Source organism: Saccopteryx leptura, chromosome 7 (genome assembly GCF_036850995.1).
Source record: "Saccopteryx leptura isolate mSacLep1 chromosome 7, mSacLep1_pri_phased_curated, whole genome shotgun sequence".
Classification (NCBI taxonomy): domain Eukaryota; kingdom Metazoa; phylum Chordata; class Mammalia; order Chiroptera; family Emballonuridae; genus Saccopteryx; species Saccopteryx leptura.
This window is the reverse complement of record NC_089509.1, coordinates 101,275,465-101,291,347: the sequence shown is the minus strand read 5'-3', so window position 1 is coordinate 101,291,347 and position 15,883 is coordinate 101,275,465. Positions and strand designations below refer to the sequence as shown.

Genomic DNA, 15,883 nt, shown 5'->3' with positions numbered 1-15,883 from the left:
GGGAAGGGACCCTACCGTGGAGCGCGGCTGTTTATAAACAACTTGTTACCCATTGTAACCTTGAGTTAGTAACAGTAGCATCAAGCAGTATATAAGGCAATGGCGAGCAGTAAATCACCTAGGGGAGGAAATTGCCTTTTCAAATGGATACACTTGCTTCAAAAAAAAAAAGAAAACCCCAACAAATAAATAAAGGTGCAACAGAGGAATGAGAAATGACTCCTTATAAACAGAGAGTATAGACCATTCTCAGGACGTACTTTCGCCCTCTCAATAGCCTCCAATACCGAATTCTATTAGGACAGGAGAGCTATGAATTTCCCCAGCTATGCTTTTCCACAGCTCAATTATCCTGGCCCTCTAATTTCCAGCATGGTTTATTGCAGGCCCATTAAAATAACAATGAGCTTCTTGAATGACGTCTGCAGCGCCACTTGCCTCTACTCAAGACCATTTTAATGAAACAGGGAAAATGAAAAGTCTTATCAATAAGAGAAAATCAGCCCATCATCCCAAAGCTATTCCCCAGGTCGCTGCTGCTGTCGCTGCTTGGGGCTGGAGCCTGGCAGCTGCTCTCTGATCAGGTGATGGAAATTCACTCCAGGGTCCCTTTGTCAGATATTTAAAGAACAGACTTAATACTGACTCGGTTCTCCCACACGCCGCCCAGACCAGGGGGTGATGGAGCCCTTGATAACGGGACGTTTGCGGGTGTCAGGGAGCGGAGGCAGCAGGAGGGGGATAGGCCAGCTTTGAAAAGAAACTAGAAAGGAGTCTCATCTGTTGTGAAATGACTTAGTCTGCTCCCTGCTCAGCCCCAACACGTTCATACTGTCATCACTGTCGCCCGTAATGCCTATAATCGTGCCCAGAAGCACAGCATTTTGTGTCAGAAGTTCATCTTCAAGAACTTCCACTACAGGAAAACATAAAAGCAAAAAACCTCATAAATCAACATTAAGGTGAACACTTGACAATTAACCCCTCCGTCTAAGAAGGCAGCACCCAAGAAACCTACAATGTAAAAAGTCATTTCTGTTTGGTCTGAGAGAAACCATGTGGTTGACTAGGGCAGACGACCTTCAAGGCTAGGGTTAGCGTCCTTGTGGGTCGTGGAACGGGGCCACCCCACCAGAGGCCTAGCAAACGTAACTGGCGCCTGGGGCACGACACTTTCTTGGCGTCCCCCTCCCCTTCTATTACGCTTTTCTTGTTTGTCCTGGAGCCCATTTGGCGCCCCTCTGCGAGAGGCGCCAGGGCATGATAGACCCTCTTGACACCCCACCTCGCGACACTAGTGTACCCCACACGCTGATAGCAGAACCGGCTGGAATATGTAATTTGCCAGAGATAATCCAATGAAGTAATTCAAAGTAGGTAACACACATGATTTTAAAATACCAGCTAAGAGAATGTTCTATTGTAAAGAAGAGAGCTCAAGTTGCTTTAAGTTCATACAAGAAGTGGTCTGGGAATTCTTCATAACTTTCTGTTGTTACCTACACCCCCATCCCCAACTGAGCCTGTAACTTGCTTTATTGAATTATTCTGATTGGCTATAACATAATTTCATCAAGACCCCAGACTAGGAATAAAGTCATTCCCCAAAGCTTAGTCCCATTCTTATACCTGGTTACTCCTAATGGTACTCTCAATAAAGTTTATGCTACAGGAAAAGTCCCCTATGATTTAGAAATAGGACATGAGGAAGCAGGTGACACCAAAGAGGTCAAGCCCATACCAACCAAGTGCTCCAATACTCATTAGCCCTGATGTGGCAGGGACATTGGAGCTGTGTTTTAATTATTTCAGAAATCATTATTGAATCTTTGAAAATAAGGGGTGTGGCAAGCATAGCTTACAGTACACAGATCAAGAACAAGTGCAGGATCATGGCCACTCTTCAAGAAGTAACAAAGAGTTAACATCTGTAGTTAAATTTAAAGTCTGAACACGAGAGGAAAAACTCAACATTTAGGAGCAAGCCAGGGACTGGGGTTTGGGGAGAAGACCAAGGTTCTGTTCTTCACTGTTCCTGACAATGGTGGCTCCCACGAGAAACAGAAACTAACCAAGACAAATGGTATAATCATGACCACTGTTGACCAGAGGCAGCCCCAAGGATCAGCAGAGGGCCACCTAAACACAGTGATACCTCGTAGGTGGCCTTTCTGAGTCTCTGGACACCTTTCTGAGTCTCTGAACAGGTCAGCACATTTCATATAAAAATGGTTCCTTCTGGATTCTAGCCTTTTCCCAAAAACAGAACAAGTTCCAGTCAGTCTAGAGGCCACTGTCCTTACTAACCTGATCTGCGTGATAATCATAGGGTTTTCAAGCTAGGCGAGTATCACCACTTTGATGTTAGTGAAATTCTTATGCTACACACAAAGCAACTAATTTGGGGGTAAGGACAGACAGAATAAAGACTGTGACTGCAGGTATACTGGTACAAAAATATTATAATGTTAAAACACTAAAATGTTGTGAGGATACATCAAATGATACACAGAGTAGGACAAACGAAGGTTTACAGTTGTTCATTTGGAAAATAATACAGTAATTAATAAATAATAAAATAAGAAAAATCTATTTTGCATATTCACAACTGTAAACCTACTTTTGCCCCACCCTGTGGTCACAGCTAATTAAAGTTATGTCATTTTGACCTTCAAAGCATGTAAAACACTCATGTATATAGTATTATTAATAAAGCACACATAAGGTTGGGTATTTTTCTTTGGCAAACAGCCTATTTTAATTTAAGTATTAGACACCTATAGTTTCATTTAAGACTGATTCTGTGATGAAATTCAGAAAATTGCTCAGACTAGTCAGACCACAAGGACTCCCCTGTAGCCTGGTCACCCAGAAGCAGAGAGCCATGTCTTCTAGATCAGTGGTCCCCAACCTTTTTTGGGCCACGGACTGGTTTAATGTCAGAAAATATTTTCACGGAACCGGCCTTTAGGGTGGGACAGATAAATGCACAAAATAAAATTATGCAACCGGTGTAAAAACTGTGGGGTTTTTTGTTTTTTTTTGTTGTTTTTTTTACAGGGACAGAAAGAGAGTCAGAGAGAGGGATAGACAGGGACAGACAGACAGGAACAGAGAGAGATGAGAACCATCAATCATCAGTTTTTTGTTGCGACACCTTAGTTGTTCATTGATTGCTTCCTCATATGTGCCTTGACCGCGGGCCTTCAGCAGACCGAGTAACCCCTTGCTGGAGCCAGCGACCTTGGGTCCAAGCTGGTGAGCTTTTTGCTCAAACCAGATGAGCCCGCGCTCAAGCTGGCGACCTCGGGGTCTTGAACCTGGGTCCTCCGCATCCCAGTCTGACGCTCTATCCACTGCGCCACCGCCTGGTCAGGCATCTGTGGTATTTTTAAATATATATAATTATCGAACTTATGAGACAAGTGTCAAGAGTGAGACTTAGACGGATGTAACAGAGGGAATCTGGTCATTTTAAAAAAATAAAACATCATTCAGACTTAAATATAAATAAAACGGAAATAATGTAAGTTATTTATTCTTTCTCTGCGGACCGGTACCAAATGGCCCTCGGACCGGTACCAGTCTGCGGCCCGGGGGTTGGGGGCCACTGTTCTAGAGAAACTGGGTTTTCCCCTCTCTACTTGTATGTCATGTGTAAAGATGGTCACTGCTATACTGCATGTAATAGCCAAAGCATGGATACAAATCCATCAAAGGGAATGGATAATACGAATTATGATAGAACTATACAAGAAAATTCTATTTGGAAAAATGAAGTCAAGTCATCTGGAATGAGGTGGAATGATTCCCAAGACACACTAATAAAGGGAAAAAAGCAGGTGTAAAACTGGTTGTAGAACACTCTAAGAAGGGAGAAAGGCCCTGACCGGTGGTGGCGCAGGAGTTAAGAGCACTGACCTGGAATGCAGAGGACCCAGGTTCCAAACCCCAAGGTCACAGGCTTGAGTGCGGGCTCATCTGGCTGGGCACAGGTTCATCAGCTTAAGTGCAGGGTCACTGGCTTGAGCATGGGATCATTTACATCCCAGGGTCACTGGCTTGAGCCCAAAAGTCTCTGGCTTGATGCCCAAGGTCGCTGGGTCACTGGCTTGAGCAAGGGGTCTCTAGCTTGGCTGGAAGCACCCTACCATCAAGGCACATATGAGAAGCAATCAATTAACAACTAAAGAACTAAAGTGCTGCAATGAAGACTTGATGCTTCTCATCTCTCTCCCTTCCTCTATCACAAAAAAAAGAAAAAAGAAGGAAGAAAGGAAACACACATGTACTCACATGGATATAAGTTCATTTTTAGAGGTAAACCTGAGAATATGGTAACTATAGCTGCTTTTGGGGAGAAAGAGCAAGGAACTGGAGACACAGGGTGGCAGAAAGCGTTATTTTTCACTCTATATCCTCTTGTACTATTTGTTTATGTCATCTATCTAAACTATTTTAATGAAAAAAGAAAAAGCTCATACATTTTAAACCACTAGTCTCATCTCATCTAGCCAATCAATAGATAAAATAGTAAAAAGGATTCTACTGCCACAAAAAAAGAGAAGAATGGTCGATTCTGGGGGGCCTTTTTCCCTCTAAAGAAATAATCGAGGCCCTGGCCGGTTGGCTCAGCGGTAGAGCGTCGGCCTAGCATGCGGAGGACCCGGGTTCGATTCCCGGCCAGGGCACACAGGAGAAGCGCCCATTTGCTTCTCCACCCCTCCGCCGCGCTTTCCTCTCTGTCTCTCTCTTCCCCTCCCGCAGCCAAGGCTCCATTGGAGCAAAGATGGCCCGGGCGCTGGGGATGGCTCCTCGGCCTCTGCCCCAGGCGCTAGAGTGGCTCTGGTCGCAATATGGCGACGCCCAGGATGGGCAGAGCATCGCCCCCTGGTGGGCAGAGCGCCGCCCCATGGTGGGCGTGCCGGGTGGATCCCGGTCGGGCGCATGCGGGAGTCTGTCTGACTGTCTCTCCCTGTTTCCAGCTTCAGAAAAATGAAAAAAAAAAAAAAAAAAAAAAAAAAAAAGAAATAATCGACCCTGGCCGGTTGGCTCAGTGGTAGAGCGTCGGCCTGGCGTGCGGGAGCCCCGGGTTCAATTCCTGGCCAGGGCACACAGGAGAAGCGCCCATCTGCTTCTCCACCCTTCCCCCTCTCCTTCCTCTCTGTCTCTCTCTTCCCCTCCTGCAGCCAAGGCTCCATTGGAGCAAAGATGGCCCGGGCGCTGAGGATGGCTCTGTGGCCTCTGCCTCAGGCGCTAGAATGGCTCTGGACACAACAGAGCGACGCCCCAGAGGGGCAGAGCATCGCCCCCTGGTGGGCATGCTGGGTGGATTCCAGTCGGGCACATGTGGGAGTCTGTCTGACTGCCTCCCCATTTCCAGCTTCGGAAAAATGCAAAAAAAAAAAAAAAAAAAGAAAAGAAAAAAAAAAGAAATAATCAAGCACTATTATGTTATAACACTGTTGTAACAATAGAAAGCACTGTAAATAAAACACAGCTAAAGAAACCCCAAACAAACCCTCTCTGCTCAAAAGAGAAGATTCTGCTACCCTTCAGGGCTGGAGTCAGTGGACAGAGACCCTGGGATTTGGGCTAGTGGGAGCGGAGACGGCTATGCCTGACCGGACTGGACTTCGGAGGCTGTGCCTAAGGTAAGACTATGACTCAGCAATTCTGAGCAGAGGCATTTGTCTTAAAAGGACAAAGTAAGGAAGCTACAAACATACAGGTGATGTTCATCATATATAGCAAAACAGTATCCAACACTAAGGATTAAATTATAAAATGTGTCCATGTAACAGAATGCTCCAGAGCCAATAAAAATGATGATCTAGATACTCTAAGGAAATGAATCACAATATTTTTGGAACATCACTGACATATTAGAAAAATAACCAAACTGTTAATAGTGTTTTTCACTGTTGGAGGGATTAAAGATGATTATAAAAACATTCTTTATAGCCCTGGCCAGATGGCTCAGTGGTAGAGCGTCGACCTGGCGTGCAGGAGTCCTGTGTTCGATTCCCGGCCAGGGCACACAGGAGAAGCGCCCATCTGCTTCTCCACCCCTCCCCCTCTTCTTCCTCTCTCTCTCTTTCCCTCCCACAGCCAAGGCTCCATTGGAGCAAAGTTGGCCCGGGCGCTGAGGATGGCTTTGTGGCCTCTGCCTCAGGCACTAGAATGCCTCTGGTTGCAACAGAGCAATGCCCTAGATGGGCAGAGCATCGCCCCCTGGTGGGCATGCTGGTGGATCCCAGTCGGGCGCATGCAGGAGTTTGTCAGACTGCCTCCCCGTTTCCAACTTCAGAAAAATACAAAAAACAAACAAACAAAAAACCACATTCTTTATAGCTTTCTGTCTTGCTCACCACATTTATTTTTTTAACTATTATTTATTGATTTTGAGAGAGACAGGAAGGGGGAGAGAGAGAGAGAGAAACATTGATTTGTTGTTCCATTTATTCATGCATTCATTGGTTGGTTCTTGTATGTGCCCTAACTGGGATCGAACCCACAACCTTGGCATATTGGGACAATGCTCTAACCCAGTGGTCCCCAACCCTTTTTGGGCCACGGACCAGTTTAATGTCAGAAAATATTTTCATGGACCGGCCTTTAGGGTGGGATGGATAAATGTATCACGTGACCAAGACAAGCGTCAAGAGTGAGTCTTAGACAGATGTAACAGAGGGAATCTGGTCATTTTTTAAAATAAAACATCATTCAGACTTAAATATAAATAAAAAACGGAAATAATGTAAGTTATTTATTCTTTCTCTGCGGACCGGTACCAAATGGCCCACAGACCGGTACCAGTCCGCAGCCCAGGGGGTTGGGGACCACTGCTCTAACCAACTAAGCTAACCAGCCAGGGCCGCCTACCACATTTATATATTATATATAAGAACAGAACTTTTGCATAGTAGTCTAGGAAATAGTCCTATGGAGTAAAAGAGTTGTCACACTTCCCTCAGGGACAAGGACATCAGTTACAATCTATGACACCAATTACAATCTAAGCAAAATGTCCTCTGCACATGGCTGTCATTTATGAGACCACATTTTCTGGACATGCTCTGGCCCGCTACCTCACAGACTGTATGATATAAACTGACTACCTCTCACATACATTTGAAAAGTCTTGAAATATTAAAAATCTCAAAATATATGACCAGAAGATAGTTCTAAGAGATACATGAGTTAGAGTAACAATCAAGTGGTATTATTATACTGGGTCCTCATATAGCTTTTTCCTTTTTTAAAATTAGTTTTAGGTGTACAACTTTATGTTGACATCGGTACACATTACAAAGTGATAATCCCCAAAGTTACTATCATTCACCGTACAACTGAGTCCCTTTGCCCCTCTCTTTATGGCTTTCCAAAGACATACTTTGCTTTTCCCAACTCTCTTCTCATTCCAAAAATATTCTGATTCATGTTCTTAGAGTATCCAGACCAGAGGTTCCTAACAGAGATGGGAAGAAGTGACTGGCCACCCAGGAGACGTCTGGCAAAATCTGGAGACAATTCTGGTTGTCACACTGTGAGGACACAACTGGCACTTAGTGGCAGAGGGCAGGGAGGCTGCTAAACATCCTACAACGCACAGGACAGCCCTGTACAACACAGAACTATCCAGCCCCCAAAGTGAGAGTGCTGAGGCTGAGAAAGTCCAATCTGATGAAAATCCACCAGAGAGATGAAAGGTTTGGTTAAAAGAATAACAAAATGCTGCAGCCCCACCTCCACTCAATCCTTTTTTTATTATTGAATGAGGCAGGGAGGCAGAGAGACAGACTCCCACAGGGGCCCTGACCAGGATCCATCTGGCAAGCCCTCTACCAGGCGATGCTCTGTCCATCTAGGGCCATTGCTGCATTGCTCAGCAAACAAGCTACTTTAGCACCTGAGGCGAGGCCATGGAGCCATCCTCAGTGTCCAGGGCCAACCTTTGCTTGACCATTCAAGCCATGGCTGCAGGAGGAGTAGGGAGAGAGAGAGAGAAGGGGGAGGGGTGGAGAAGCAGATGGTCACTTTTCCTGTGTGCCCTGACCAGTGGTTGAACCTGGGACTTCCATATGCCAGGCCAATCCTCCACCACTGAACCAACTGGCCAGGGCCAGAAATCCACTTAATCCTGACAACAGTCCAGCACCACGTGAAGTCAATGTTATGGAAGAGAGTGGCTCTAAGACCATCATGAACAGCAGACTGTGTTCATGGCTCCTATTTTAATTCATCTAAGTTTTACTCAAATGCAGAGTACTATATACCAGTTAATAGTTAAAAGATTTGTCTTAAATATGTCACTTTGAAAGACACCGAAGATATTACAGATGTAAACTCTGTTTTAAAAGGTCGGGCTCTGCAGCGCACATTTCCGAGCCCAGTATGTGGTCGTGCATGCCCGACCAGGCGATGACTGCGTTAACAAGGTGGTTGCTAGCAGCTTTTCTATTACACCTCTAATGATACAATCTACCTATTGTGCAGTTTCTTTTGTCTAAACAATCAGTGGTACAGATTTAATTTCAGCTATGGCTGTAATATTGAAACCACAGTACCAAGGTCCATTAACATTTTTCAAAAGGGAATATGTTAAAACCTCCTGAAAAACAGGGTCAGCATCTGGCAAAAACATTTCATTTAAGTATGTCCGTAAATGGCTCTCATCTTCATGGGTGATGTGAGCAGAGGAGCAAGGTTTTTAAGTAAAGGACTTTTGTTTTTAAGTCTGGAGCATGTGACATACTCTTGCTTTGGAAGGTGTAGCATATTACTTGTTATTATCACACTTGTTATTCACAGAACAAAACCAAACCTGAAATGAGTAGACACTTGTGTATGTTTTGTGAGGAGGCAAAGAAATTAAGTCAATTTTCAAATGCTAATAAGCTCCAACACTTACCATATTGGTTTTCCCTAGTTTAGGTATAACTTAAGGTTTCTTTTAAGCAATAGATGCTGCAGTTCTGAAACGTTAGTGGAACACAATGGCTGCGGCAACAGAGCAGAGACGCACTTTCGTTTGCTCCGTCTACACAAACCAGACTTCCCTTGCCTCACGTCTGAAATCTCTGCCTTGTTATGAGAGAAGAAGCTGCTTCTCCAATTGTTCTCTTTGTCCCCAATATTAGGGAAAAGCTCACTACAAACGGAAGGAAATGTGTGGGGGAGGGACTTCCCTCCACAAAACATGGGCACGGGAGTGCGCGCAGAGACGGCGCTTACACTGCCCGTCAGAACCGAGTACGTCCACGTCCACGTAAAGATTTGACGCTACACTGACGCCCACCCGACTGCTCCGCAGCCGGGACTCAAGCAGCCGCAGCGCGCAGGCGCAAGTTCAGACCACCCAGAAAGGGATGCGGCCGGCTAACCCTCCTGTTAACAGCGTAGGGCGGCCCAAGCAGAGGCATCCGCTTACAAGGCATGTCTCAGCTTTGCCAGGCTTCTTGCCGATGCCCACTGGCCTCCTTCTAAGTCTGTATAATTCATCCCTCCGTTCCAAAGCACCACGAGAGCTGCGCCCCGCAGCGAGGTAGGCCGTTTCTGCTGAGCTATTCGGAGCGCGCTGCTGGGGGCGCCGCGCTCCCTCTGCCTTGTCCAGGAGGGGCCCGGAGGATCTGCATGCGGTCCTGACCTGGCCTGTGACCGTCAACAGGTCTTCGCCTTGAGAGGCAGAGCCGACAGCCTCCACAAGTTCCTTCACAGGAGAAGAGGAAGAAAACGGAACCAAGCACCATACTCCTGAGCAGACATGCCCGAAGTTGACATAAGTCACAGCCGTGGCCCACAGTCCCTGGACCCCTCGCCAGCCGGAGCAGCTACAGCGGGATCTCACAGCCGAGCGGGCCCGGCTCCCGGTCCCCCCTCCACGGGACTCACCTTGAGGATGGGCATAGCTGCGCGACAGCGGGCAGTCTTAATGTTTTTGAGGAAGTGAGATTCATCCTGAAAAGAAACAGTCACACGGGTGAACAGTCACATGCCATGAAGACGGAAACAGAGCCCACGGTAAGCGCGACCCTGGCGGGCGGCATGTTGAGGATCCCCCCTCAGCACTTTCTCCTTCAGAGACAGCGGTGGGCCTGGGTAAGGAGCCGGCTCTGCTGTGTCTCCGCTTGGTCCTGGGCAAGTCGCTTCCTCTCTCGGGGACAGTCTTCCCCTGTAGAGTGGGGTGAGCGACTCCCCCGCCTGACCCGCCCACCTCGCCGGCTGCACTGAACAAACTGCTGCAACGTGGTCTCTGCTTTAGGAGAACACCTGCCACCTGCCCGGCACTCACGCAGAGTGTGCCGAAGACCCACTGTGTGCCCTGCACCGGGCCCTGCCCTCGACCTCAGGCTCGCAGTGCAGGAAGGACGTCCGCCACACTGACAATGATCAGACCAGTACAAGCACTGTGGGAACTTGGAGAAGGGAAGAAGACAGGATTTCTGTCCTCAAGAAACTGGCTGCCAAGCTCAGATCACAGAATTTGGTTATTTATAGCTCTGCATTCTGTGCATAAAAATAATAGAAAATGTCTTATTTTCTAATGCTCAATGAGTAATACATTTTTAGTATTTTGGGGGGAAATATCTATTTTGGTACACATTTATGTGACTCTGAGCAACTACGTGACCTCTCTACAGTGTCAGTTTCTCCATCTGTAAAATAGGTATAAAATCCAGTACCTAATGTAGTGAGTTGTCGCCCTTAGAACAGTTCTGCCACTTAATAAGCAGTTGTCTGAGGACAGGGACACCAGGAAGATCCTGGCTTTATTGCTAACGATGACCTATAGACACCGCTCCCCCCTCTTGGTTCTACTTCAGCTAAGATGAACCAAAAAAAGGTACCTCAAAAGCATAATGTAGGAGAATGTGAGACAAATCCTCAAAAGTCACTGTCTGCTCCCAGAAACCTGGAGTCTAACATTCGTACTCCTTTTTGATAATGACCCCGCATGATAGCAAAGAAAAAGGGGTTTATAGAGAAAACAGCACAAAGTCCAGAGGCTATGAAAGGGAATGGACCCTTTTAACTAATGGGTAACAACATATCACTATTATAAGTGACCACCAGAAATAGGCTGTACCTTCGTATACAAAAGAGGGACTGCTAGTAAGTGTGACATCTCAGAACCATCCCTTTATTCCTTCCTGCATTTCTCTGAAGTGGGAAGAGGGCAGGGATCTTAATTACCTGGAGAAAAACCAGTGATGGTGGTAAGTGCTTTGCTAAAAATCACATGGTGGATTAAGTGTTGAGGAAGAACAGAAATGCATGACTTCTAAAGCCAGATGCAATCCAGCTCTCATCCCTGACTCGTTTTGCTAGCTTCGTGCCCATAGGCAAATTACATAACGCTCTCACTGTCAATTTTCCTCAGCTGTGGAATGGGGATGGTATCTGCCTAGAGGCCACCGGAAGATCTGCGATGATATATAAAGTACCTGACACAGGGACACATCGAGAAATGACGGCGTTCTTCTACACGTTACAGAACCACCACCCTCGTCCTGGGTACTTCCTTTACGGTTTCCATTTCACATGCAAGCTAACATTTTTTCAGAGTCACACTTGAATTGGTGCCAAACCAGAAAGGACTCCTCCAAAGATTCGTTACTGATTTAGTTTAAAAAAAACAGAAACCTTTAAGTTTGCTTAAGCTCTGACCAGAGTATGAGTCTCACATCCGAATCTTCACAGCAGACCCCTTCTCTGAGCTGCCACAACACTGGGTTCGCAAGCCTAGGAGAGCTCTGAAAAGTGTCCTCCTCATCTGTGCGTGTGTCCGTCTTACTGGACTGTGGTTCCGTGGAGGATGGCGGCCGACTCCTCCGTCCCCCCTTAGAGCACAGTGCTGTGCGGGGCGCAGAGCTGGTACTCAGCTCTGAGCTAGATGAACACATGGATGAGCGCATGCCCCGTGCCAGGAAACCCAGGGCACCAGTCTGTACTGCCACCTTGCTGACCTGGGCCACTCAGAGGCACTGCCTCCCTCGGCCTCCGAACAAGTCTTTCCTCTCTCTCCTTCAGGATAAGATATGTACTTCAATTCTGGGCATCAAGGTTCAAGAAGCCACAGTCACTGGAGAATCATATTTATTTTATTTTTAATTTGTTTATTGGTCTTAGTGAGAGAAGAAGAGAGAGAGAGAGAGAGGAACACAGATCTGTATATATGCCCTGACCAGGGATCGAACCAGCAACTTCTGCACTTCAGAACAACGTTCCAACCAACTGAGATATCCGGCCAGGGCAAGAGAATTCTATTTCTAAGAGAAGGAAAACACCACTGGCTTTTACCATTCACACATTTGAATAAAGAAGAACCTTTCAGACCATCTGGCAGCACTGGGTTTCACTGCTTTGACACAAGGATAAAGGCGGGTAAACCTCCCTTGGATATCATGCACCACAGGCTTTGCCCCCAAATGCTTGTTAGTGGCCCCTGAACTGGGGTGAGAAGGGGACGAATGTGGCAGGCCCAGCAGAAACGGTACGCCTTTCCTGATTCCTACCTGTGAGCCACATCACACAGTGGGTACCGACAGGTGGCTGGGACCAAGTCTCTCTAGAGACTGAGCGATGTGCCATCACATCTGGGAGCAGGACTTGAGTAAAGCCCTCTTTTATAAAAATTATTAGATTAAAAAGGGCTTTTTCTGAGACAGGAGGGAGTGTCCTTCCATTGGCCGGAAGAAAACACTAACTGTTGGAACAGCACGTCTGAGCCGTTCTGATAAGACACCAGGCACAGGCACACGCTGCAGTGCCGGGAGCCCTGGGGGTCAGAGCCCACATGCAGGCCTCCACACACGACCTCACATCGGGGAGACGGGCTAGCAACCCCCAGCGCAGACCGAGTAAATCACATTTTTCAAAAAGTTCCCCCAGAGACCTGGCCGGATAGCTTGGTTGGTTAGAGCAGGGGTAGTCAACCTTTTTCTGCCTACCGCCCACTTTTGTATCTCTGTTAGTAGTAAAATTTTCTAGCCACCCACTGGTTCCACAGTAATGGTGATTTATAAAGTAGGGAAGTAACTGTACCTTATAAAATTTATAAAGCAGAGTTATAGCAAGTTAAAGCATATAATAATAATTACTTACCAAGTAGTTTATGTCGGATTTTTGCTAAGTTTGGCAGAATAAATCTTTATAAACAACTTATTATAGTTAAATCTATCTTTTTATTTATACTTTGGTTGCTCCGCTACCGCCCACCATGAAAGCTGGAACGCCCACTAGTGGGCGGGAGGGACCAGGTTGACTACCACTGGGTTAGAGCACCGTCACAAAGTGCAGAGGCTGCCGGTCCAATCCTGAGTCAGGGCACATACCGGAACGCTCGATGTTTCTCCTCTCTGTCTCTCTTTCCCTGCCTCTCTCTAAAGTTATATAAAGATGAAAAGCTCCTCTGGATATTCCGATATGTAGCCAGGGCCGAGAACCGCTAATTGAGGGAAGGAGATCCCAGTCACCACACGATGCAGACCGGGATTTCTGTCCTACAGACCGCTGGGGGCATCGTGAGCACAGACACGGAGTCTGGGGGACTCCTGAGGAGACAGTGTGCACCGAGATAAATACTTAAAGACTTTGCCAAGCCACTTACAATGATCACAACTTTAAAAGGCGTTTTTATCTGTTTTTCCAACTTGCTCAGAAGGTCAAAACTGACAATGTTGACCAGGCCGGCAGTCAGGCAGTCCTTGCTGGTCTCCACAACGCTGATGTGCGCCGGGTTCAGGGACGGCAGCCACCGAAGGAAGGCCTGGAGATGAGAGGAAAGAACAAGCCCGAAACGATGACCTGACCCGGCAGCTACGACCCGTGACCCCAGCCAGCCCGTCGCCTGCGCTCTCAGTGCGGGCCAATGTCAGCGCTCCCTAAAAAATCAGCTCGGCCTGTCCCTCCACGTCCTCCCACATTCGCCATCACCGTGTCCCCACAAGCAGCGCCGTCTCCACCTTCCTCCTGGCCCACCCTCTCCCCTCACTTCCACTAACAGAACACTTCCTCCACCAGCAAGTGCAGTCCTAGCAGTTCCTCTGTGGATCTCACTTCTGTGACCTCTAACGAGATGGCAAGTTTCTGCAGAGAAAGAATGCACCTCTTCTGAGAGGGCTTTTACACAGAAATTTTTAGCAGGGCTTGGTACGCTGAAGGTGCTAATGCAGATGTTTTCTATAGATCATCTGCTCCCTCCAGGACAGCCAGTGCCTAGGGTCACAGAAGGCCACCAGGGGCCTCCATGTCAGCGCCTGGTGCTCTCCCGGTGGGCCTGGGCTGGCACTACTCTGATACTGGCAATGCCAGCTCTTTCTCCAGTCCCCTTGGACCCACTGACCCTCTCCTAGAATTTCTGAAGGTTCTGTGGGAATCAAACACACACGCACACAAACATGTGTTGAGTTATTAGTTTCTAGAGGTTCTGGCAGGACTGTGGTCACAAGGACAGGAGAAGAAAGCAGTGCTGTTTCAATGCACAACGCTCAAGTTGTCTTCTCTCCAGTTGGAAGGGCCCGCCCGGCCAGGCGGGGCGGCTGCAGGCAGAGCTGCTCTTCCCCACGAGCTGCTTGGGGCTCAGGGAGCAGCCGTGGTGGCGGAGCTGATGGCCGCCACTGGAGCACAACACTAAGACAGGCTACAGACGATGAAGCAGGCTTCCTTCTTCATCAAGTTTCCCGACCTGGTTTTATCCACTTCACAGAACCATCTGATCCCTGGGTTTAGGGGAGACAGAGCTCCAGGCTGGCTGGTAATAAAGCCGACTTCACGTCAGACTCGTCAGCCGTAAAGGTACTGGTAGACAGTGAACACCTGCCCGCACCGCCTTCCACGAGGGCAACGCCCCGAGCCAGGCGGTCAGGCGATGCGGCCCCGAGCCAGGCGGCCAGGCGATGCGGCCTCGAGACCGGCCTGTTCCACAGCAGGGGGAGGGGAGCTCACCTTCCCTCGGAGTAAACGGGTTAACATCTATTCTGTCTGCCGCAGATGGCGACAGTGGGATTATGGGAACCAGTATGTAAAACACTGTGAAAACTAAGTGTGTGAGATGAAAGGTGCTACTAACAGCCACTAACGGTGCGGGAGGTCCTCAGGCAGTGTCTGCTGACAGCACGAGGCCTCGGGGCTCGGGGACGCCCGGGCCTCCCTCCCTGCGGGCACAGTGGGTTCCACCTGGAGACCCGCCCACCCAGGCTCAGGCCGTCTCACCTCCATTCCTCTTCTGCTGACGGGGATCGTAGGAGGTCTCAGGCCCCAGCCCCAAGCTGTGATTTGGTTCCTCTAACCCTGAGCAAGACCTGCTTTGTTCAAATCGCAGCCCAAGAGAACTGACCTGCTCCCAGGTGAAACGCACAGACGACGGCACCACCACCAGCAGCGGCCACTCCTTCCGGTAGAAGGCCGCCACGCAGATGGCCTGGAGCGTCTTCCCCAGGCCCATGTCATCGGCAAGGAGCAGGCGGCCTCCCTTTGCGATGGCGAAACTGAAAGCGGACAAGGACAGCGACAAGACACATTTCCCAGGGGCATGGGCTTACCCGCCAGCCCGCACGGGCCCTGCCCAGGAGAGGAGACCTGCTCCCCAAAGCGGGAGCCAGTCAGGGGACAGAATAATAATAATCTAGAAAACAGTCAAAATCGAGAAAATGTGAAATGGTGGTCAAAAGGAAGGGAGAAGTTCTGTAAGATAAGCAGGTCACAGGAGCGGGGAGGAAGTCAGCAATCACAGCGCCTCAGCCTCAGCCCAGTGCACGGGTGACCTGGCAGGCTGTGAAGGAACAGGGACAGTCTCTAACGAAGGGCGGGGCAGGGAGGGCCACCGGCTCACGAGACAGACCTGCCTGGGAGGGAGGAGAGAAGTTAGGGACTTAGGGAG

The 15,883-nt window shown here is 48.3% G+C and overlaps 1 protein-coding gene across 6 annotated transcripts in view; it reads right to left on the bottom strand.

The window, feature by feature from the left end:
- SMARCAL1 (SWI/SNF related, matrix associated, actin dependent regulator of chromatin, subfamily a like 1) overlaps positions 1-15,883 on the bottom strand; it is a 61,625-nt gene that overhangs the window by 29,744 nt on the left and 15,998 nt on the right. For all 6 annotated transcript variants that reach the window (XM_066345651.1, XM_066345649.1, XM_066345652.1 and 3 more), the window contains 3 exons: positions 15,341-15,491; positions 13,613-13,771; positions 9,895-9,960 (listed from right to left, as the gene is read on the bottom strand). In XM_066345651.1, the coding sequence (XP_066201748.1) occupies positions 9,895-9,960; positions 13,613-13,771; positions 15,341-15,491 (376 nt within the window). The remainder of the gene's footprint in view (positions 1-9,894; positions 9,961-13,612; positions 13,772-15,340; positions 15,492-15,883) is intronic.